This window comes from Balaenoptera musculus, chromosome 6, assembly GCF_009873245.2.
Source record: "Balaenoptera musculus isolate JJ_BM4_2016_0621 chromosome 6, mBalMus1.pri.v3, whole genome shotgun sequence".
NCBI classification, from domain to species: Eukaryota; Metazoa; Chordata; class Mammalia; order Artiodactyla; family Balaenopteridae; genus Balaenoptera; species Balaenoptera musculus.
In genome coordinates, this window is record NC_045790.1 from 2,433,296 (window position 1) to 2,459,305 (window position 26,010).

Sequence of the window (26,010 nt, forward strand, 5' to 3'; positions counted from 1 at the left end):
CTGAAAGACTCCATTTAGCACTTCTTTCAGTGCAACTCTAGTAGTAACAAATAGCTTCAGCTTTTGTTTATCTGGAAATGTCTCTCATTTCTGAAGGACAATTTTGCCAGATATAGGATTCCTGGTTGATAGCTCTTTTTTTTTTAGCACTTTGAATATATCAGCCCAGTGTTTTCTGGCCTCTAAAGTTTCCACTGAGAAATCTGCTGGAAATCTTACTGACGATTTCTTGTATGTGATGAGCCACTTCCCTCTTGCTGATTTAAAGATTCTCTGGCTTTCAACAGTTAGGTTATAGTGTGTCTGGGTGTGGGTCTCCTTGAGTTCATCCTACTTGGAGTTCACTGAGTTTCTTGGATGTTTGTATACATGTCTTTCATCAAATTTGGGAACTTTTCAGCCACTAACTCTTCAAATACTCTGTCTGTCCCTCTCTCCCTCTTCTCCTTCCCATGATGCACATGTTGGTCTGTGTGACAATGTCCCACAGGTCCCTTAAGCTCTGTTCATTCTTCTTCAATCTTTTAACTTTCTGTTACTCAGACTCAACAATTTCCATTGTCCTAGCTTCAAGTTCAGAGTCTTCTTCTTCAGGAAAGGTTCAAATCTGCCTTTGAATCTCTCTAATGAATTTTTCATTTTAGTTATTGTATTTTCCAGCTCCGGACTTTCTTTTTTGGTTTCTTTTTAGATTTTCTATCTCCTTATTGATATTTCTGTTTTGTTCATATAGTTTTTTTGACTTTCTCCATGTCTTCTTTTAGCTTTGAGCCTCTTTAAGACAGCTGTTTTCAACTCTGTCTAGTATATCTGCCATCAGATCTTTTTCAGGGACAGTTCCTGTTAGTTTTTTTTTTTTCTCCTATGAATGAGCTATACCTTCCTGTTTCTTCTTTTTTTTTTGCTGGAAAGTAGTCATTTGAATCTAAAAATGCGGTACCTCTGGAAATCAGATTCTTCTCCTTCCCCAACATTTGTTGTTTTTTTTGTTTCTGTTTTTGTTGATTGTTGTACGTTGTCTCTGAGCCAAGATCAGCCTGAGGCACAAACTTAAAATCCTCTCAGGTCTTTTCTGAGTCTGCATGTTTCTCTGGATATGCACGGTGACTTTTGAATTTCCCTCAGATCTGTGGTTGCTTTGAATGCCTTAAGTTTTTTTTTTTTTTTTTTTTTTTTTTATTTTTTTATAGCTACTTTTATTTTTATTTATTTATTTATTTATTTTGGCTGTGCTGGGTCTTCGGTTCGTGCGAGGGCTTTCTCTAGTTGCGGCAAGTGGGGGCCACTCTTCATCGCGGTGCGGGGACCGCTCTTCATCGCGGTGCGCGGGCCTTTCACTATCGCGGCCCCTCCCGCTGCGGGGCACAGGCTCCAGACGCGCAGGCTCAGTAGTTGTGGCTCACGGGCCCAGCCGCTCCGCGGCACGTGGGATCTTCCCAGACCAGGGCTCGAACCCGTGTCCCCTGCATCGGCAGGCAGACTCTCAACCACTGCGCCACCAGGGAAGCCCTGCCTTAAGTTTTTAACGTATGGCTCCCCAAAGGTGAAAAGAGAGAAATGAAGCAGGGGGGAAAGGAGCTGCTGGCCCTTTACATCCTCTGGAGGTCACTTCAGCCAGAAGGGGAGAGGCTTGCAACAAAGTGGGGAGGAACAATAACAATGGCTGCCCGCCTCTCCCCCCAGATCTGAAGTAGCCATCAACAATCAGAGCACAGACCCTGATACGGGGGGGACAGGGACCTGTTTGCCCACCCTGGCTCCCACAGGGCGCATGCAAGCCGCTTCTGGGATGCATGCACAGCTGGATGTCTCAGTGCTGGGAGGCGGGGGATGAGTAGCCCCTGCTCCCTAACTAAGAGGTGAAATTGACTGAAATTAACCACAATTTACTATCCAAGCCTTCCCCTGGAAGCTGCAAAGCTTCAAGAGATTCCAGAGACCCAAAATAGTTACATCAGATCGATTGTGCCACTATATTGTTGTACAGGCGGGGAGACAGATTCCTAGTGTCTCCTACTCTACTATCTTCCCAGAATCTTCTCCATCTGTATTTATTTTAAAATACTTTATCTCTTTGATTAAATAGGTAACCAAGTATTACTTTTCAGGTACGCAAAACCATCTCTTAATCAAGTGACCAAATCTCTGACAACTCTGTAATCTTTCCTTCCCAAGATTAGATCCTAAATTTAGAAAAAATAAAATAAAAATTCTAGGCTACCTCTCACCATGTGTATTAGATAGCTCAACATTTTTATAAGAGCTGCATGGGAAGACTTACCAAATCAACAAAGATGCTCAGCATTTTCCAGGTTAGGTTTGTATACATAAAATATTATTAATATAAATATTTCAGAAAATGTATGCTTTATGGGAGGTCCCAGAGATTTGTCAATGACTTTGCTGTCTGTTTTTACCCTTAGGGAAAATATTCATCAAGCCCGTATCAAATACCCCTATGGAGAACTGTGTTCTACTATTGGTTACTGTAAGAAATTAACTACAGCCTTTCAGGCTCATTATCAAACAGGCCTTTGCTTCTTGATGACCAGAAGGCTCCTGGAAAGGACTGTACTAGGAACACTGAACTAATGACACCTCAAAAAACACACTCTTGAGTACAGGCTTCTGAGCTGACACTGCTGACGTTGAACAATGGACTGAGTCAATATTCCTAAGGCTTTTTCAGTCCAGAAGCTGATATACATCATAAAAGCAGACTCACCCAAAACCCAGCATGATAAGAATTACTAGGACTGAATGAACTGAATTAAATGAAATTTAATTGTGTCTATTTGTTTGGAATACTACTGGTATTATACATATATTTTTAATGTTCCATCCTTCTATACTTAATGAACATATGAAGTCCTTTTCTTTCTCTTCTTAAGCTATCTCTACTCTCAGTTTAGTAAATTATGCTTTTCTAGACTGAAATATAACATCTTAAAATGATTATCTGCTTCTCACTGACCCATTCAGAATTTAGAAATAGTTTTACTGAGTTTTACTTTTCAGGAATATTGTAATTTTCATTGGTTCAATAAGAATGTACACTCCTTTTTACCAGAATATAACTACACAAATCAATTGTGCAACCAAAGCCATACCTGGACTGTCTTATGTGAGGATGATTTTCATTCAATCAGTTATGACAAGCCTGCTGCTAACAATACACACAGAGCCAATTCCTACATTGTGCCACCAGGGAACTGGCCTAGTGCCTGACTTACAAGGTGTCAGCATCACAGGTGGCAAGGTCATTTAGTAGTAGCCAAAAACCTTGGCAAATCTGAAAACCCTCAAGAAGAAAGAAAATCACCCAAATTTATAGGTACTGCAGGTGAAATTCGGTGGAAAATGTACTGGGCTTGGTTTCCTGGCCTTGGGATAGAAGAAGAAATAATATTTTAAAAAATCCAATCTAAGATTCCTTATGAAAACTTCTGGACAGAAATCAATTCTGTGGCCTTAGTAGCTGCATAGTTGCTCAATTTTATAAGGCTCTGGATTTTCAGAGCAAACTCAAGGAAGTCTATATGCCTAATTAACACTCTGACTGCACCTAAATATTAGGGCCAACCCTACGAGACCAAACTTTCTTCTAAAAGAACATACATTTGGAAATTATCAGAAGAGGAGACTATCAGAAAATTTATCCAACACTTAGAAATAAGCCAAAAATAGTCAGTGGCACATCTTTTTAATATCTACGTGGGGAAAGGCCATCCAAGGATTGTTCAGCAGAATGTACTTAGTTCATACCATTGTTTACTACTGATTAAAAGTCACAGACTTAGTCAACTTGCTTCCTAACTTGATGAGCTTTTTTTCTAGTAAAGATGCAAACAAGGAAGTATCACTGAAGAGAATGGCTTGAGCAGTTGGAGAATTTCCTTCTCTCACACGTCTCTGCTCCCACTTCCTTCTAGAGATGGAACAAAACCATCTCAGACTGATTTCAACCTACAGCCTACAGCAAAAATGGCCTCTGACCTCTGTTTTCCCGCTTCAAAGCCCAGAGAGTAGCAGGTTGTTTTTGTGTAAATAATTACCATTCTAAATAGGCTAACAATACTTGTCATTTTGAAGGGTAGGAAAAAATGCTATTAACTTAAAAGAAAGACTTACCAAATTTTTATTGTTTATATGGAATAATCTCAGAGATGGACAAAAAAACTAGAGTAAATCTCCATAATTTCTAGGATTACAAGAAAGATATATGTACACACACACACATATATAACATTATGTATTAAGAATATTTATCCAACAGTAAAACCAAATCCATAGGGCTTCCCTGGTGGCTCAGTGGTTAAGAATCCACCTGCCAATGCAGGGGACACAGGTTCGAGCCCTGGTCTGGGAAGATCCCACATGCCGTGGAGCAACTAAGCCCCTGTGCCACAACTACCGAGCCTGTGCTCTAGAGCCCGTGAGCCACAACTACTGACCCCACGTGCCACAACTACTGAAGCCCACACGCCTAGAGCCTGTGCTCCGCAACAAGAGAAGCCACAGCAATGAGAAGCCTGCGCACCACAACGAAGAGTAGCCCCCGCTCGCCACAACTAGAGAAAGCCTGCGTGCAGCAACGAAGACCAAAAATAAATAAATAAATAAATAAATTTAAAAAACAAAACTAAACTAAATCCATAGACTATCAATGTACTTTACAGTATAATGTTACAGAATTTAACAGCAAGCATTTTAAAGTCCAAAAGAGACAAAAGAATAAAAATAAGCACAAGCAATGGAATATATCAGATAAAACTGTAATAAAAAAATAGCACTTTGTACACAAACAAACATTACTATCTGACCTGCACCACAACAGTACCGTCGGCTACCTGGTAGGAATATCCCTACTACCGAATGAGGATGTAAAGTCACAAAGCAGTTAAGTAACTTGCAAACATAATTACCAAGCTGATAAGTAGGACAAACACTCAAACCCAAGTCTTCTCACTCCAAGTTTTGTGCTCTGCCTAGTAGGCTTAATTGTGGAACATGAGGTAAGGAAAGCTTGAGGAATACGACACTACCTACTCGATAGTACTTTTAACTCAAGCTCTCACCCTACCATATCTCCGAGTTGCTGCCAAGACCCTCAAAGTCCCCATCTGTATGACGTTATCAATCAGCTGATGAACTGTGCCTAGGCGGTGCTACCACAGACGCAGTCTTCCTCAGTACCCTGACGTAAGCAGACTGGGGTCTCCGCTCTACAGTAAGTTACAACCTGCTCGGGGAAACAACTCTAATGTGACATTATTCAGAGTACATTCACAAGGGTGCACGATGCGCTAAAGGTGAGTGTAGACTGGGAGGAATCCCATGGACTATTAGGTCGGAGCTAGAAACAACAGATGTACAGACAGCAAAACGGATGGATCAGAAACAGTCCTTAGGGGAAAAGTAAAACTGAATGAGATATAATACAACAGGTACACATTTAAAAATACATGTATACAAAACAATGATGGCTATTTTGCAAACATAGACAGAGATATTGATTAAAGACACTGGAAAGGCTGCCTAAGGATAGAGGGGAGTGGAACAGAAATGAGTAGGAAGTGAAAAGAAACAAAGCAAGGGCTTTGCTGGAATGGAATATAATGCAGCTCTTAAAACTAATGCAACTGATCTCGGGACTTCCCTGGCGGTCCAGTGGTTAGGACTCCAAGCTTCCACTGCAGGGGGCATGGGTTTGATCCCTGGCTGGGGAACTAAAATCCTGCATATGGCATGGCCAAAAAGCCAAAACAAAACCTTATACAACTGATCTATATGGACCGACATGTCAAAGTAATCAAGATAATTTTTAAGTGACAAAAGCAAGACAGAGCATGGTATGTATACTATCCCATTTCTGAATACACACATCTCAGTGTATACACGTGTATGTTCAATATGCAAAAGAAAGCACACCAAACCAAAAGCAGTGGTAATCTCAGGGACAGAACAGCGCGGGAAGACGGCTTTCCATCTCCAAACCGCTGAATAATTTTACAATTTAAGTCTGTAAAAAGAACATTTTATAAACTCTGCTGTTAGATAGGGGTAGGTTCAAACACCAACTGTGATTTTGGGCAAGCTACTTAACCTTAGATTTCTCACCTATTAAATAGAGAAGACTACAGTACGCTAATTCACAGGGGGTTTTAAGAATTAAGAGAGACAACAAATGCAACACTCCTAGCACAGAGCTCCCTCCATTCTCCTACATAATAGCCTGCAATTAAAATTAAGGATGGGTGATAATGAGAAATGCAATAGGAATTCAGAGAAGGAAAAGATCATGGAAAATCAGAGTACCTATGGAAAATCTAAAGAAGAGGCTGGGACTTGAGCTGAGTTTTTTTAAAAATGGTAAAATATTAGTAACAGAGAGTCAGGGGTGGGGGGGAGAAGGTATTACCAAAATAAAATAAATTATCAGAATAAATACACAGGAAGAAGAATGAGAGGTATAAACCTATGTCCCAGTGCCAACCACAAAATGTATGCGCGATAAACATCTGGTACATCGATGAAAAAGGGTGCACACTAGGGAACAGGAAACAAGACTGCGTACGCAGAATAGCTCATATTTTAGAGATCCTTGAAATCAAAATGAAGACTGGATTTCACGCAGTTGTAGGGCAAGGCTTCTAGAGCTGGAGTTACCTGCAAAGCCACATTCTAAGAAGATAAGGCAGCAGTAAGCCGATTGACAGCACGCAGAGTGTAATCAATCAGCTACCCGCATAAAAATATACTTACACACACACACACACACACACACACACACAGAGGACACGACGTATACGACACACACAGCAGCATCGCCACAGACGGAAACGAGACGGGACCTGAACTCAGGAGGGAGGTCACGAGAGCTGGAGTAGGCATCCAGTTAACACTCGTAGTACAAACAAACAAGCGCTGAATGAATTCTCAACAACACTTACGGAGTAAGAGCCCAGTCTCCCACGTGCTAACTCACCTGGTCCTCTTGAAACAAAATGCCTTTCTGGGCATTTATTCGTTTAAATAGATCCCCTCCTTCACAGTAATCCATCACTATGTAGAGAGAGCCATTTTCTACAAAATATAAATGTTACAGTCCATTTTTTAAAATGTACATCAAAAGCATAGCTACATTAAAGGTACCTAAAGGTTTACTAAAAAGCAGCAATTAATTAAATACATTCCACTAAACTAAAAACAGAACCACAGCCAGAAGAATTGAAGTGCAAAGTCAAGGTTTACTGGTCGTACAGACTGTGCAGTAACGGGTTAACAGGCAACTCCATCATGAGTGACTTTTCTGCCAAGAATACACCATCCCATTATCCACACTGACATAAACATCTCTGCAATATGGACAAAATACAGACAGATATAGTTGTTTTCATTTAATAGATATATTTCCTTAAATGTCAACTATAAAAATCACATTTTTCCACTCATTTGTCAGAGATGGGTAAGCTTGGTTTTTAGCTGACCATTACTTTCCAGCTTTATTTCATCCACTTGATTACCTGTGAAACAAACACAGTAACAGACGCTGCGATGAACTGTCAGGACTCAGCAGTGAGACAGTCTCTACTCCCCTGGAGCTCTCTTTGTACTGATGTATAATCTGTGAACGAACATGAAGATGGGGCACTTCCCTAATCACCTGTATGCCTCAGTCCAAAGGATAAAAGACTTCCATGACCTTTCCTGGGGTAGACAGGACAAGAAGAACACTTCCAATCCTTCTCTCCGCCCTCACTCTTCCATAGGACTAAGACCACACCGCCTCTTCGCAGGTAAGGAAGAGCGGCCAATATCACCTATTACAGCTCAAGGAACAGCCTTCCCAGAGTGCACTTCCCGTGCTGCCTTGTGCTGATGGCCTTGCTGCGGCACCTTGGGTGGTGGTCTTGTTACTCGCAGTGCTCACATTCACCTTGGATACACTGCTTCCAATGTGCCTGGGGTTGGGAACCTACATGAGTGAGCTGATTAAGAATCTGTATAACTCTTTACAATTGATACGAAAAGATCATCCAAATATACATGTGAGAAATCACTGTGCGAAAAAAAACCCCAGAAAACCGTACAATCTACTACTTATGAAAAATATGCATAGAATGTCACCATTTACATAGCATGAGAAACAAAAAGCAAAAAAAAAGTACCGTGTGCTATGATTTATGTATGCTTATTAACGCTTAGAACATTTCTGGAGGGAAACTCAAGATAGTGGTAACAGTGGGTACCTCCAGGAGGGAAAAACAGGTGACTCAAAAATAGAAACAGAAGGCAAATCTTTTACTGTTATGTAACCTTTGAATTCTGTACCATCTGCATGTAGCAAAAATTAAATAAAACCATTACAACATTTTTTAAAAAAGGTGTGTGTGTGTGTGTGTGAGAGACACAGACAGACAGACACAGAGACAGGGAGACAGAAGGTTAAACAGGACCTGAGAAAGGAAATGGAGAAGCCATCCTGAAGAAAAATATCTGAGCTCTGTTATATTTTTTGCTGTTTACACATTTATCATTTGTTTTGGGATAAATACTAGTTAAAATGTAAGGTTAAAAGAATAGTCTTTTCTGCATGAGGGAAATACTAATCTGTTTTGTATTCCTTCGATCATTCAAGCATCTGAGTGCCAACTATGTTCCAGGCACTTTGCACAAGATGCCAGGGATACAGAAATATAAGACACCACCCCTATCCCCAATGCATGAGCACCTAGAAACTGCTTGAAATTGAGGCAAAAAGACTGTAAGGCAAGTGACAAAGCCTCAAAGCATGTTAGAAAATGACCGAGAGTTTAAGAGAGGACACGAACCACGACCACTCAGCGAAGCACGCACTGCTGGCCCGCTAACCCTGTAATTCTAACACTTTTCTCCCTTCGTCGCCTCTCACTTGAGAAGCTGAAAAAAATCCCACATTCCCTAATTCCCAGTCTCCCCTACAGTTAGAGGTGGTCACTGACCCCGTTTCGGTCACTAAGATCTAAGAGGAAGTCTGACCAGTGGCTGCTGAGAAAGCACTGGCTCGTCTGGTCACAGGAACAGACAAGAGCAGAGCTGCCGGTGCTGCCCTTGCCCCTTCTTTTGGCATCTTTTGGATGCAGGCGCTGCCTGGAGTTGCAAAGCGTCTTCTCAGGACAAGGCGACAGCATTAGGCTTAAAAACGTGCCTATTAAGGATGTCAGAGTAGAAATCAGACAGAGCCTAACCCTATCATATACCCCTATACACAGGACCGCTCATCTTTAAGACTTCCTGTCAGGTGAGATCATTAAATGTCTTTCTCCCTTAAGCCAGTACTGGCCAGATTTTCTGTACCTGCAGCAAAAAGCAATCCAAATTTAGCCTCAAAGAAAAGCTTTCTTCAAGTACATAGAGAAGTTAGATTTTGGCAACACCAATCGGGAACAAGGTGAATGCCAACATAAGCTCTATAAGTGAGACTGAAAAGCTTCCATTAAAGATATACAAACTACTTTTGCAACAGTAAGAAGTAAAACAAACTTATGAGGTTAAAAAAACATAGATTGTAGGAAAATACAAACAAAATGAAAGCAATTAGAAGGTGATAGCTAGAGACAACTAAAAACAGAGAGCAATATATGAATAACAGTAGAGAAAACAAAACTGTATAACACAGATACCCCAATATACAGTGACACAACACTTTCTCAATGATAAGATCAAATTTTTAAAAATTTAAAAATGTTAGGAATATAGACAAAAAGTGTCTAATTATAATATTTAATATAATCTAATTATACATTTATATACCTGGAAATACTGTTTTCTCCCCACTCTCCAGTTTTACAAAACAATTTTATGCAAATTTTTCACATCTGTCATCAATATAAATGTCTTTTATTGATTCACCTATGTTTTCCCGATACACATGATCTTCATTTCCTTTTAGGCTAACTGAAAGAGAGCACTTTTAAAATCTGTTTATGTTGTCAGTGGAATTTTTTCTATGTCCTAATTCCCATACATGTAATATTGGGACTTTAAAAAAAATCATCCTAGAGAGTTCATACGCATGATTGTCACAACATAACCATACTGCCTTTTAAGTGACTTTAGAAGACTTACAACAGTATCTAATATCTGCAATTATGACATCAGTATTAAATTTCTTTGATGCCTCTTTTTAGAACTGATTCTGCCTGAGGACCTCTATAAGCACTCAAAACTAACTCAGTGAAGTTTTCTCCCCAAAACCACTTTGTTATTTAATGTATTTTAAAATTTGAGAGCATATCCTGTAATACAAGAGATTTTATAAGAAAGAATTCATCTGTAAGCTAAGACAACTTTATGACAAACAAATTTTGGAATATTTTTCCTTATTTTAAGGTATAAATGGATATTTTTAAAATAGTGAAATGAAAACTTTCCTGAAACAAAGAAAAACCAGAATCTGCAGGCAGAAAGGGTACAAAATGTTCCAAGAGAGACAGAATCAGAATTATTAATACTAAGCCATATTCTGGTGAATTTCAATTCTAAAGAAAGAATCCTTCGAGCATCGAGGAAAGATAAAGTAAATTACCTTCAAGAGGAGAAGCTTTATGCTGAACTCAAACTTTTCTACAGAAACATTCAATGCCAGAAGACATAATGTGCTTGTAAGGGAAAAGGGGTCATCAAAGATACTTATTCACGTATAAAAGCATCAGTTAGACACTCTCAGAAATGCAAACAGTAACTGCATTGAGGGAATACAGCATCCATAAGCTCAACATGAAAAAAAATTGATGAAATCCAGAAAAGTTGGAGATAAATTCAAGTATCTCTGGAAAGGGGTATCTAAGTTATAAAAGAACTAACAATAAGAATTGAATCTGTCTAAATACAGAACCAAGGCCAAACAACTCTAAGAACTATAATTTCAGAACAAAAGATAATTATTAAATATTTTTACCCTGTCAAGATGAACAAATATCAGTGGGGAGGCACTGTAAAGACACTAATTTCCTCACCTTTCACGGCAGACATTCAAAATAACATCAAAATTTTCACTTTTTTAACCAACTTGCTTATTTTTAAAAATTGAGAGATTTAAAATGTTCACATATGTAAGGTATTTTTAATCATTTTAGAGAAAAATTAAATATTTGTGTTTCAGAGCTCCCAGAAGCTCTATGAGAAACTAAGAGGTCCAGGGGGCTTCCCTGGTGGCGCAGTGGTTGAGAATCTGCCTGCCAATGCAGGGGACACGGGTTCGAGCCCTGGACTGGGAGGATCCCACATGCCGCGGAGCGACTGGGCCCGTGAGCCACAATTACTGAGCCTGCGCGTCTGGAGCCTGTGCTCTGCAACAAGAGAGGCCGCGATAATGAGAGGCCCGCGCACCGCGATGAAGAGTGGCCCCCGCTTGCCACAGCGAGAGAAGGCCCTCGCACAGAAACGAAAGACCCATGCAGCCATAAATAAATAAATAAATAAAATTTAAAAAAAAAATAAAAAATTAAAAAAAAAAGAAACTAAGAGGTCCAAAGAGCTACATGATTAAAATGAGAAGATGGCTCAGGTGAGGCAGCAACAGGGACCAAATTCCATACCAAATGTATAGAATCACCAGATGAAACTACACCGTATAAATCTGAGAATGAACTTACAGGCCAGGGTGGAGAGCTTGTGAGAAAAAGGAACTCTCATGCCCGTTAGTCTAAGAACTCCACTCCTAAAAGACTGCCACAGTACACAGACACCTGCACAAGGACGTCCAGTGCAACACTACCTGTAACAGTGAAACACTAAATACAAGCTAAGTGTCCATAACAGAAAAGAGGCTAAACAAATTGCGATACAGCCATAAAGTGCGTCCAGTGGAAAACACTGCAGATGTTACAAGAAAGTTGTAAAAAATGGGGTGCATCAATACACAGTGACATGGAAAGGTACCCATGAGAGACAAAGTGAAAAGAACTAGATGCAGACATACATAGATACGATCCCACTTGTTCGTAAACATCAAAGGCTACACACATATGCTTGCTCCACACGGGCACAGAAAGTACAGTAAGGAATCAACGTGGAGTTATTCACATTGCTTACCCCTAGGGAATGAGAATGAGTGGGAGGAACAGAGAGCTTGGGGTTCATGCATGTCTGCACTCCTGAGTGTGTTTACCATGACCGTTTACTCCTTTAAAACTAAACGCCAGTAATAATATAACCTTATTTAAAGAACGTGCTATCCCTTTTGAATCATTCAGATGTTTCTACGTGAAGCATTCAACATAAATGCAAAACGTCTGATAGAATATGTGTTGACATACATTCAAACCTTTTACCTTGAAATAGTAAAATCTTGGTGATGAAAGAAGAAAGAAACTAAAAGACAGATGCTAAGGGAAAGATAAATAAAGGAAATTCAAGGTCCTGAGAAAGAAGAGATGGTTAACATTGTACTCTTTCACATGAGCTATAAAGCCTCATTTCACTGCCATCATAAAATAAATAAACTGAGTACTTTATGGCATAAGGTGTTAATGATCCATATACTTTTTAAAAGTATGTTCTACTTTAATAGATACCAAGTTTATTTGGGAACAAGGATACTTTAATTCAGCTGCTGAAACTAGTATGTAAAATGCGACACTGAAATGGTCATTTAAACTGTCTTTTACTTTCAATCTAGATTATCTTTCTATTTTGCAACCGACACAGATTTACGATAATGGGAATGACTTCAATAAACCACCTTTTCCTGCCTTTACAGAAGCTTTGTCTTATCTTAGTTCCTGCATTACCAAATATGATGGTAGACATTTCCAAAACAGCAATACTTTATAATATTTTAAGAACCTGAGAACACTCTCAAGCAGGATACTTTCTAAAATCAGAACATTTTCTCAGTGGCAGTGATGGTAGCACTTAAAAGAAGTTTAAAAAGGTGTAAATGACTGTTCCTCCTATGTCTAAAATGCATGTGTACTGAAGCAGAAATGATATACTTTTCTTCCTGAGAATAATTCACAAAAAGATCCTTAAAAGGGAAGTATACAACAGTTGTCATAAGGCTTCGGAGTTCTTTTGAGCGCTCTTGCAAAATTTATCTGACCTTCAAATGATTCTCTATACTGGACAATATTTGGATGCTTCATGTTTGCCAGCACGGCAACTTCTCTCCTTGATTCTTCCCTTTCTTTACTGGACATCTTAAATAGAAGGAAAAAAGAAAATAGTAAATTAAGTAAATAAACAACATAAAAGTCCATCAAAAAGAGAGTGGTTAAGAATAATGCTACCGGGACTTCCCTGGTGGCGCAGTGGATAAGACTCCGTGCTCCCAATGCAGGGGGCCTGGGTTCAAACCCTGCTCAGGGAGCTGGATCCCACGTGCATGCTGCAACTAAGGAGCCCGCAAGCCACAACTAAGGAGCCCGCCTGCTGCAACTAAGGAGCCCACCTGCCGCAACTAAGGAGCCCGCAAGCCGCAACTAAGACCTGGTGCAACCAAATAAATAAATAAATATTTAAAAAATAATAATAATGCTACCAATGAAGCACAGCCCAAATACTAAAACATAGCTAGAAGTTAAAAAGAATAAGTTGAAAGCACAAATATAACAAAAACATTTTAAGATGTTCAAACCAGATTAAGTCACAGAACAGTAGGTGAGGTATCTTTTTTAAACACATAAACATGAGCACACATCACAGAAAAAAATCTGAAAGGATTTACAGACTCTTCTGAAATTAGTGGTTCTCTCTGCGATTATGGCAGTCTTTCACTTTAGGTCATGCATTGCCATATATTTTTTTATTCTCTCTTGTAACCAGACTTCTACTTGGATGACCAAACAAAAAATATACTTACGCTTGAGATGTTAATTTCTTTGATAACATACTGTCTGCCATCTTCTATAGATTTAACAAGAATGGCTTTTCCGAATGAACCTTCTCCAATCTTCTGTACTCTAACATACTTCTCCATGGTTCTTTTTCTAAGGCATCTTAACAGATAGGCTAGATATAAAAAAAAAAGAGTAACAGTTAATAGAAATAAAGCATGTCACCTATAACAATTATAATATTTAATTCAAATTCTATTCCTCAGAGATTTGCTTACTTAAAAAAAAGATATATAAAATCTTTACTGAAGGTTAAATAAACTTTACCTCAATTTTAGTCATGCAACCTAGAGATAGCTAAAAAGAGAAAAACAGTGACATTTCAATCTTATAAGAATACTTTGGAAAGTCAAATACTGTACATACTTAATGGAGGAAGAAGCAAACCTTTTCATACATGAACTAATTAATTAGCAGCATTACTTTACTACCTGCAATAAGAATACAAGCTTAGCAAGACTATTTCCCAAAGTTGTTTAAATAATACTCTCTTAGACATTTAAGCTGTTTACAGTGTTTTGCTATTATAAAAGAACTTCAGATTAAATTTCTGTACATACATTTTTATGTACTTATTATAAAGATTTCCACAGTACACACTGTGAGTTCAAAGAATATGCACGTTAAAGCTTTCAAACACACTGCTTGTCTTACAGAAACGCCTACTAGCTTGCATTCTGACCAGCAGTGAATAAAAGTGCCTGTTCCTACGTACTCTTTTGACAGTGGTTATTATTTATTAAAATCTTTCAGAGGCAATAAAGGGTAGTAGTCAAAGAGCACTAAAACCTTAGAGTCAGAGAGCCTGGGTTTAAATCCTGGCTTTAGCACTTATTTGCTATTTGACCTTGGACAAGTTACTTATCTTTAAGTGGCACAGTTTGTTCATCTGTACAATGTGGACAACAGGACCTGCTTATAGAGCTGCGGGGAGGATTAGTCAATTTCATTAATGTCTGGAGAACAGTGCCCTACACACAGTGAGCACTGTGCCACAATCTGTTCTTATTGTTATTCATTATGTTGGATGGGGGGAAGTAGTGTCTCGCTTTTTTTTGTAAGTTCCTTTGCTTACCAATGAATCTGAAAAATTCTTCCACATTTCTGAACTATTGTATTTCTTCTCTTTTGAACTATTCATTCAGGTTCTTTGTCCATTTTCTACTGGGACAGTCTTCTTTATTGTTTTTTAATTGAAGTATAGTTGATTACAATACTGTGTAAATTTCAGGTGCACAACAAAGTATTCCAAATACATGTATACATATTTTCAGATTCTCTTCCATTATAGGTGTTTACAAGATTAGGAATATAGTTCCCTGTCCTATACAGTAGGTCCTTGTTGTTTATCTATTTTGTATACAGTAGTTTGTATCTGCTAATCCCAAACTCTTAATTTGTCCCTGTCACCCCTGTTTTCCCTTTGGTAACCACAGTTTCGTTTTCTATGTCTGTGAGTCTATTTCTGTTTCGTCAGTAAGTTCATTTGTATCATTTTTTTAGATTCCACATAAGTGATATCTTATGATATTTGTCTCTGTCTGACTTACTTCACTTAGTATGATAATCTCTAGGTCCATCCATGTTGCTGCAAATGGCATTATTTCATTCTTTTTTAGGGCTGAGTAATATTCCATTGTATATATGTTACCACATCTTATTTATCCATTCCTCTGTCAATGGACACTTAAGTTACTTCCATGTCTTGGCTATTATAAACAGTGCTGCTATAAACATTGCATCCTCTTTATAGTTACTAGTTGCTTGTTACAGTGATCTGCATTTCTATCAATAATCTTTCTTAACTCCTTCAGCATTTTTATTACCTCCTTTTCTAAATCAGGGTCTGGTAGACTGGAGAGGTCTGTTTCATTGTTTGTTCCTTCAGGGGATTTCTCTTGTTCTTTTACTTGGGAGTAGTTCCTCTGCTTTTTCATTTTAGTTAAATTCCTCTGACTCTAAGAATTTAGGAGAAACAGTTATCTATCGTGGATTCTTAACCTCTGCGCCACCAGGGAAGCCCCATAGATGTATTTCTGATGTACTTGTGGGAGGAAGTGAGTTCCACATCTCTCTACTCCACCATCTTCAAGTTCATCTTCTTTTCATTAGTTTGTAAAAGCTTCTTAATGACGATGTTAGCCCTTCTCCAGCATGAATTTTTTTTGCTTATATGCCAGTTGTCTTCAATTTTATTGAAATACAAAAGTTTATTTTGATATGAACAAATTTATTAATGTTTTCCTTATATTTCTGCCATCGGTATCACACTTAGAAACTTACTGTACCAAATAACCGTAAGATACTTGATTAAGGTTGTTAATTTCATCAAGAGTAACTTCAGGAGAGTGGTGGAGACAGAAGCGAGAGTACAATAGGTTAGGTAGTGAAAACTTAAAAAAGTGAAGGGAAGGGGAGGAGGATAGATGGAGGGAGAGGTAGGGAGAGAAAAAGTATCCCAAAAGCAACCTCTAGCACTGCCTACTGGCAAGATCACACATACTGTGAAGATACACGAATTCACTTTGTTAATCTAAAAATAATAAATATTTAATTTAGGGGGGGGTGGCCAAGATGGCAGAGTAAGAAGACCCTGAGCTCACCTCCTCCCACAAACACACCAAAAGTACAACTATTTAAAGAGCAGCTACCTATAAGAACAACCAGAAGAACAGCAGAAAAGATTTTCTGCAACTGAAGATACAAAGAAGGAACCACAATGGGATGGGTAGGAGTGGTGGAGACCCAGTATAGACAAGACCCACAGCCATGGGCAGGTGACCCACAAATAGGAGGATAATCACAAATGCAGAGGTCCTCCCCGAGAAGCAAGGAGTTCAAGCCCCACATGAGGCTCCCCAGCCCAGGGCTCCTGCACCAGGTTGATGAGCCCCCAGAATACCTGGCTTTGAAGGCCAGCACAGCTTGCAAACAAGAGAGCCAGAGCACTGTAGAAAAAAAAGACTCTCCTCTTAGAGGGCGCACACAAAATCTCACCCACTCTGAGATACAGCTCTGAGAGGCAGTAATTTGAAAGAAGCCTATATCAAACCCACTTGCTAATCTTGGAGAGCCCCCCGGAGAGGCAGGAGGGCCACTGGGACTCCCCTGGGGATACAGACTCTCGCAGCAGCCATTTTTGGAAGTCTGTTCTTCCATGAAGACACTGATGGTGCAAAAGCCATTTTGGAGTCCTCCCTCTAGCCTGTTAGCGACAGGAGCTTACCCAACCACTAACCAGATGGCAACAGCCCTGGAGGCCACCCCCTGGGGAACTGTAGTCAGCTACGCTAGTACCCAGCCCCACCCACCAGTGGCAGCCACCACAGGAGGCAGGACCTGACAATCAACCAGGCCACAGGGCAGCCCCACCAAAAAAGGGCCCACAAAAGGGACACTCCTAGAGCACATAGCTCTTGTGACCAAAGAGGAGTGTGCCACTGGGCCCCATAGGACAACTCCTACACAAAGCCACTTGTCCAAGATTGGGAAACACAACCGACCTACCTAATTCACAGAAATAAAGATAGATAATTCAGTAAAATGAGGAGACAGAGGAATACATACCATAGGAAGAAACAAGACAAAACCCCAGAAGGACTAAGCAAAATGGAGATAAGCAATCTACCCAATAAAGAGTTCAAGGTCATGATCATACAGATGCTCAATAAATTCAGGAGAAAAATGGATGAACACTCTTAGAAGTTTGACAAGGAGTTAAAGAACAGAAGGAAAAAGCCCAACAAATATGAAGAATACAATCACTGAAATAAAAAATACACTAAAAGGAATAAACAGTAGATTAGATGATACAGAGGAACAGATCAGCAAACTGGAAGACAGAGTAGTTGAAATCACCCAGCTGAAGAGAAAAAAGAAAAAATAATTTTTAAAAATGAAGATAGTTTAAGAGACCGCTAAGACAACATCCAATGTGTAACATTAGCATTATAAGGGGTCCCAGGAGGAGAAGAGACAGAGAAAGGGGAAGAGAACTTATTTGAAGAAATAATAGCTGAACATTTCCCTAACCTGGGAAAGAAAACATATCCAGGTCCAAGAAATACAGAGAGTCCCCAACAAGATAAACCCAAAGAGGTCCACAGCAAGAAACATTAAAATGAAAATGGCAAAAATTAAAGATTAAGACAGAACCTTAAAAGCAGCAAAAGAAGGCTTTTCCCTGGTTGAGCAGTGGTTAAGAGTCCACCTGCCAATGCAGGGGACATGGGTTTGAGCCCTGGTCTGGGAGGATCCCACATGCTGCAGAGTGACTGGGCCCGTGCGCCACAACTACTGAGCCTGCGCTCTAGAGCCCGCGAGCCACAACTACTGAAGCTCGTGCACCTGGAGCCCATGCTCCACAACAGGAGAAGCCATCGCAAAGAGAGGTCCACGCACTGCAAAGAAGAGTGGCCCCTGCTCGCCGCAACTAGAAAAAACCTGTGCACAGCAATGAAGACCCAACACAGCCAAAAATAAATAAATTTTTTTAAAAAAAGCAGCAAAAGAAAAGCAACTAGTTATGGGACTTCCCTGGTTGTCCAGTGGTTAAGACTTCACCTTCCAATGCAGAGGGTGTGGGTTCGATCCCTGGTCAGGGAGTTAAGATCCCACATGCCTTGCAGCCAAATAAACCAAAACATAAAACAGAAGCAATGTTGTAACAAATTCAATAAAGACTTTAAAAAATGATCCATATCAAAAAAATCTTAAAAAAAAAAAAAAAAGGAAAGGCAACTAGTTATGTACAAGAGAACTTCCAAAAGATCATCAGCTGATCTTTGCAGGCCAGAAGGGAGTAGCATAATACATTCAAAATGATGAAAGGAAAAAGCCTATAACCCAAAATACTCTACCTGGCAAGGCTATCATTCAGATCTGAAGGAGAGATAAAAAGTTTTACAGAAAAGCAAAAGTGAAAAGAGTTCAGTACCACTAAACTGGCTTTACAAGAAATGTACAAAGACTTCTCTAAGTGGAAAAGAAAAGACCGTAACTAGAAATATTAAAATTACAAAAGGAAAAATCTTATTGGTAAAGGCAAACATACTGTAAAAGTAGTAAATAAACCACTTATAAAGCTAGCAGGAAGGTTAAAAAAGAAAAGTTGTAAAATCATCTATATCCACAATAAGTAGTTAAGGGATACATAAACAAAAAGATGCAAAAAAATGAAGACAAAAACATTCAATTTGGGGGGGTAGGGAGAAAAAACACAAAATTGTGAGAATGCATTAGGACTTAAGAGATCATTAACTTAAAATAATCACAGTACATACATATACACACACACACATACGTGTGTGTGTGTATATATATATAGAGAGAGAGAGAGAAGGAGAGAGAGAGAAGAGAGAGGGAGGGAGGGAGGGAGAGAGAGGGAGACAGTGGGGAGAGAGAGAGACAGTGGGGAGAGAGGGTTAGGGAGGGAAGGGGCTTGTTATATATGAACTTCATGGTAACCACAAACCAAACGTATAATAGATAGATATACAAAAAAGAGAAAGGCATCCAAACGTAACACTAAAGATAGCTATCAAGGGAATTCCCTGGCAGTCCAGTGGTTAGGACTCGGCACCTTCACTGCCATGGGCCCAGATTCGATCCCTGGTCAGGGAAGTAAGGTTGCACAAGGCACATTGCGCAGCCAAAAAAAAAAAAGATAGCCATCAAATCACAAGGGAAGAGAGCAAACTAAAAACAAAAAGAACTTAAAAAAGAATGAGAAAACAATTAACAAAAGCGCAATAAGTACACACCTATCAATAATTACTTTAAATGTAAATGGACTAAATGCTCCAATCAAAAGACACAGCATGTATGATGCCTTACAAGAGACTCACTTCAGAGCTAAGACACACACAGACTGAAAGTGAGAGGATGAAAAAAGGTATTCCATGCAAAGGGAAACGGAAAGAAAGCTGGTGTAGCAATACTTACAGCAGACAACAGACTCTAAAACAAAGACTGTAACAAGAGACAAAGTGCTAACACATATATATGGAATCTAAGGGAAAAAAAAAAAGGTCATGAAGAACCTAGTGGTAAGACGGGAATAAAGACACAGACCTACTAGAGAATGGACTTGAGGATATGGGGAGGGGGAAGGGTAAGCTGTGACAAAGTGAGAGAGTGGCATGGACATATATACACTACCAAACATGAAATAGATAGCTACTGGGAAGCAGCCGCATAGCACAGGGAGATCAGCTCGGGGCTTTGTGATAACCTAGAGGGGTGGGATAGGGAGGGTGGGAGGGAGGGAGGGAGATGCAAGAGGGAAGAGATATGGGAACATATGTATGTGTATAACTGATTCACTTTGTTATAAACGAGAAACTAACACATCACTGTAAAACAATTATACTCCAACAAAGATGTTAAAAAAAAAGAGACAAAGAATAACAATAGACAACGATAAAGGGGTCAATCTAACAAGAAGACATAACAATTGTCAATATATATGCACCCAACATAGAAGCACCTAAATACCTAAAGCAAATATTAACAAACATGAAGGAAGAAATTGACAGAAACACAATAACAGTAGGCAAATTTAACACCCCACTTACATCAATGGACAGATTATCCAGAGAGAAAATCAATAAGGAAACAATGGCCTTAAATGACACATTAGATCACATGGACTTAAAGAGATATATATAGAACGTTCTATCCAAAAGCAGAACACACATTCTTCAAGCACACATGGAACATTCTCCAAGATACATCATATGCTAGGTCACAAGTCTCAATAAATTTAAGAAGAGTGAAATCATATCAAGCATCTTTTCTGATCACAACAGAGATTAGAAATCAATTATAAGAAGAAAACTACAAAAAAGTAAAAAATGCAGATATGTTACTAAACAACAAATACATCACTAAAGAAATTAAACACGAAATCAAAAAATACCTGGAGACAAATGAAAACAAAAACACAATGATCCAAAATCCGTGAGACACAGCAAAAGCAGTTCTAAGAGGGAAGTTTACAGCAATACAAGACTATCTCAGGAAACAAGAAATCTCAAATAAACCATCTAACCTTACACCAAAAGAAACTACGAAAAGAACAAAACCCAAAGTTAGTAGAAGGAAAAAACAGAGTTCACAGCAAAAATAAATGAAATAGAGACTAAAAAAAAAAATAGAAAAGATCAATGAAACTAAGAGTTGGATCTTTGAAAAAATAAAGAAAATTGCTAAACCTCTAGCCAGACTTATGAATAGAGAGAAAAATATATAAAATCTGAAATGAAAGAGAAGTTACAATGATACCACAGAAACACAAAAGATCATAAGTTATTACTGTACATAATTATATACCAATAAAATAGACAACTTAAAAGAAATGGATAAATTTCTAGAAACATACAATCTCCCAAGACTGAAACAGGAAGGAAAAAAAGTATGAAAAGACTGCTCACCAATAATTAAATTGAATCACTAATCAAAAAACTCCCAACAAACAGAAGTCCACAACCAGGCAGCTTCACAGGTGAATTCTACAAAACATTTAAGGAAGAGTTAACACCTATCCTTCTCAAGCTAGTCAAAGAAAACTGAAGAGGAAGGAACACTTCTGAACTCATTCTACAAGGCCAACATCACCTGATACCAAAACCAGACAAAGATACCACAAAAAAGGAAAATATCACTTTAAGGGTCAATATCACTGATGAACACAGATGCAAAAATTCTCAACAAAATATAAGCAAACCAAATTCAACAATACATTAAAAGAATCATATACCATGATCAGGTGGGACTTAACTCAGGGATGCAAGGATGGTGAGATATCTGCCAATCAACCAATATGATACACCATATGAAAAAATTTGAAGAATAAAAACCATACGATCATCTCAATAGATGAAGAAAAAGCTTTTGACAGGATTCAACATCCATCTATAAAAACTCTCAGCAAAATGGGTATAGAGGGAACATACCTCAACATAATAAAAGTCATATATGAACCTACATCCAACAGCATACTCAACAGTGAAAAGCTGAAAGTATTTGCTTTATGATCAGGAACAAGACAAGGATGCCAAATACTGCCATTTTTATTCGACATAGTATTGCAAGTCAAATCAAAGCAACTGGTAGCTTTGCTAGCCAAAGCAATCATACAAGAAGAAGAAATAAAAGGATTCCAAGTTGGAAAGGAAGAAGTAAAACTGTCACTGTTTGCATATGACATGATACTAGAAATACCTGATATATAGAAAATCCTACAGACACCACCAAAAAGCTATTAAAACTAATAAATGAATAGAGTAAACGTGCAGGATACAAAATGAATATACGGATATCTATTGCATTTCTATACACTAACAATGAACTATCAGAGAAATTAAGAAAAAAATCTCATTTACAACTGTGGCAAAAAGAATAAAATACTTAGGAATAAATATGACTAAGGAGGTATCAATAAAAGACCTATATTTAGAAAACTGTATGACAATGATGAAAGAAACTGAAGATGACACAAACAAATGGAAAGATATACTGTGCTCATGGATTGGAAGACTCAATATTGTAAAAATGACCATCCTCCCGAAGGCAATCTACAGATTCAATACAATCCCTATCAAAATACCAATGGCATTTTTCAAAGAACTAGAACAAATAATTCTAAAATTTGTATGGAAATATAAAATGCCCCAAATAGCCAAAACAATCTTGAAAAAGAAGAACAAAGCTGGAGGTATCACACTCCCTGATTTCAAACTATACTACAAAGCCACAGTAATCAAAACAGTACGGTACTGGCACAAAAACGGATACACAGATCAACTGAACAGAATAGAGAGCCCAGAAATACACCCACACTAATATGGGCAAATTAATCTAAGACAAAGGAGGCAAGAATATACAACAGGGAAAAGTCAGCCTCATCAATAAAGGTTGTTGCGAAAACTCGACAACCACATGCAAAAGAATCAAACTGGACTACTTTCTCATACCATATATAAAAATAAACTCAAAATGAATTAAAGACTTAAATGTAAGACCTCAAACCATAAAACTCCTAGAAGAAAACATATGCAGTATACTCTCTGAAATCTTAGCACTATTTTTTTAGATACCTCTCCTCAGGCAAGGAAAATGGAAGCAAAAATAAACATTTGGAACTACATCAAACTAAAAAACTTGCACAGCAAAGGAAACTATCCACAAAACAGTAAGGCAGTCTACTGAATGGGAAAAGATATTTGCAAACGTTATACTTTATAAGGAGTTAATATCCAAAATATACAAAGAACTCATACAACTCAACATCAAAAAAAAAAAACCCATTAAAAAATGGGTTGAGACCCTTAATAGACATTTTTCCAAAGAAGACCTACAGATGGCCAACAGACACGTGAAAAGATACCCAACTTCACTAATCATCAGGGAAATGCAAATCAAAACCACAGTGAGATATCACCTCACTCCTGTCAGAATGGCTATTATCAAAAAGACAACCAAAAAAAGGTGTTGGAGAGGATGTAGTGAAAGGGGAATCTTCGTGCACTCTCAGTGGAAATGTAAGTTGATGCAGATACTCTGGAAAACGGTATGAAGGTTCCTCAAATAATTAAAAATAGAACTACCACATAATCCAGCAATTCCACTTCCGGGCATTTGTCTGAAGAAACCAAAAACACTAATTCAAAAAGACACGTGCACCCCAATGCAGCATTATTTAAAATAGCCAAGATATGGAAGCACTCAAATTGTCCATCAATAGATGAATGGATAAAGAAGACTTGGTATATATATACAATGGACTATTACTCAGTCATAAAAAAGAATGAGGGGATTCCTTGGCAGTCCAGTGGTTAGGGCTTGGCACTTTCACTGCCGGGGCCTGGGTTCAATCTCTGGTTGGGGAAGATTTTGCAAGCTGCGTGGCACAGCCAAAAAAAAAAAAAAGAGAGAGAGAGAATGAAATCTGCTATTTGCAATAACATGGACATTACGCTAAGTGAAGAAAGTCAGACAGAGAAGGACAAATACTGTATGATTTCACCTATACATGGAATACATTAAAGAAAACAAATGAAGAAATGTAACAAAAGAGAAACAGACTTATAGACACAGGGAACAAACTGGTGGTTGCTAGAGGGGTTGGGGTGGGGGGGTGATGAGTGAAATAGGTTAGGGAGACTAAGAGGTACAAACTTCCAGCTACAAAACAAATAAGTCATGAGGATGTAACGTACAACATAGGGAATACAGTCAATAGCACTGTAATAACTTTATATGGTGACAGACTGTAACTAGACTTATCATGGTGACCACTTCGTAACGTATAAAAAATCGAATCTTTATATTGCACACCTGAAACTAATATAATATTGTAAGTCAACTATACTTTGATAAAAAAATAAAGTATAAATAAATAATTCAAATAATAGTGATTCACATAACTTGCTCTTTTCTATTTCCATTCCATAGCAAGCAGGCTTTCTATGTACGATTCCCTTCTAGGAGAAAATGAGCTTGTCATGAAGACTATATTAAAAGTTCTATGACAGTTTACCATATCTCTCATTGTAAGTGAACAAATCCATGTTCTCATTTCACCCATTAATACTAAATTTAATTTTATTTTGCCTCTGATATATTGATCCAGTCTCCTTAAATGGCAAAATTCGTATCCTGGGCCTGTAAGACTCAAAGGCCAGAACTTTGCCTGTGGTAAATCAATGGGATAATCATGCTTAATAGAAATTTGTGGGAAAGAGCCTTCTTCTACCTCAGGAAACTTTTCTATTTCAAACTTTCTGTAAGAAATGACGTGGCTTTTAGCAGCTGTAAGAGAAACAAGAAATTAACTATTATGACAGCACTACAGCATCGCTAGTGAGTTAAAGAAGAAAAGTCACTCCAAACATATTTTCAAGCCCAAGTTTGGTCAACCGGCATAATATAATAGCTCTCTGGGCACCAGCCAGAATTTAATGATTTCTCCAGGACAGGATATCACATTACCACGCTGTTTAGAAAAAATATAAACTCATCTTAGAGAACTGAATTTCATAAATCAAATTACATTAAATAGTAACCGTACAATGAGACTACTTCACAACCATCATTACTCTGTGACTTCCGCCAAGAAAAAAACACAATTAGTCCATTTGGCCCTCCCCCAAAACGGAGCTGCCAATTCCTCTCGAGGGACCGCACTAACAAGATGGAGACTCCGAGGGTCCCAGCACCGCAGTCCGCTGCCCACCACAGGACTAGTGTGTTCTGCCACCTCAGGAAAGTGGAGGAGAATCTACTGCCCTGGAAGTGAAGAAAGACGGCTCTCACTGCCACCAAACAACGTCCAGCGCAGACACCTTTCTGGACAATGAAAGGCGTGGTAGGTGAGTTTCAGAGCAACCAACAACCCCTCCTATTCTGCAGAGTCTACACTTGACTAGTATCGGACGCCAGACGAAGTGAAAGGGAAAACACGGCAAGATAGATAATTTCAGCGTCTTAAAGCATATCTAACTGGGGTACTTACTTCCTAGTCAGGAGACTTCTCAGCTGAATAACAACTCTAGAAGATTTTTAAACCAAAGTTAATAAAAGGTAACAACAAAATGTAATATAGGCTTACACACCCAAAATCGTTGTAACATGTAACTGAAGAAGCACACGGATCCTGTTCTAATTTCATTACTGTAATAAACCCAAATTATAAATAAATATTTGTCCTTTATATGCTTCAGCTTCCAAAGTCAGAGGGAAATCACATACCAACTTGACAGTATCTTAAGGTCTCTAACAATTACATCAATTTAATCCTCGTAATACATATGTGATACTGAAGATATTCAAAGTATAAAATTAGAGATTTTTTTGATATTTAAGATTTCCAAGAGTCTTGTGATATAACAAATAAAGCAATGGATTCAGAAGAGAAAAGCTACATGACCAAAAGCAAACCACCCGACTTCCCTGGGTCTTAGTTTCTTCATCTAAAAACACTAAAGATTTAAATATAATACTATCTTAAGGGCCCTATGAATTCTAAGTCTGTGACTCAAGGAGGAAAAAATTAAAAAGTAGGTCAGAAAGTAGGAAACTTCAACAATTTAAAATTGCACTATTAGCCACAAAGAGTAGGAATGACAGA

The 26,010-nt window shown here is 38.4% G+C and overlaps 1 protein-coding gene across 10 annotated transcripts in view; it reads right to left on the reverse strand.

The window, feature by feature from the left end:
• NEK1 (NIMA related kinase 1) overlaps positions 1 to 26,010 on the reverse strand; it is a 224,060-nt gene that overhangs the window by 175,441 nt on the left and 22,609 nt on the right. For 8 of the 10 annotated variants that reach the window (XM_036855394.1, XM_036855395.1, XM_036855392.1 and 5 more), the window contains 3 exons: positions 13,847 to 13,995; positions 13,088 to 13,184; positions 6,989 to 7,086 (listed from right to left, as the gene is read on the reverse strand). In XM_036855394.1, coding sequence (XP_036711289.1) covers positions 6,989 to 7,086; positions 13,088 to 13,184; positions 13,847 to 13,963 — 312 coding nt within the window. In that variant the 5' untranslated portion in view covers positions 13,964 to 13,995. Of the gene's footprint in view, positions 1 to 6,988; positions 7,087 to 13,087; positions 13,185 to 13,846; positions 13,996 to 15,706; positions 15,839 to 21,313; positions 21,392 to 26,010 lie in introns of all 10 variants that reach the window. The other 2 variants (XM_036855389.1, XM_036855390.1) reach the window with 2 other exon arrangements.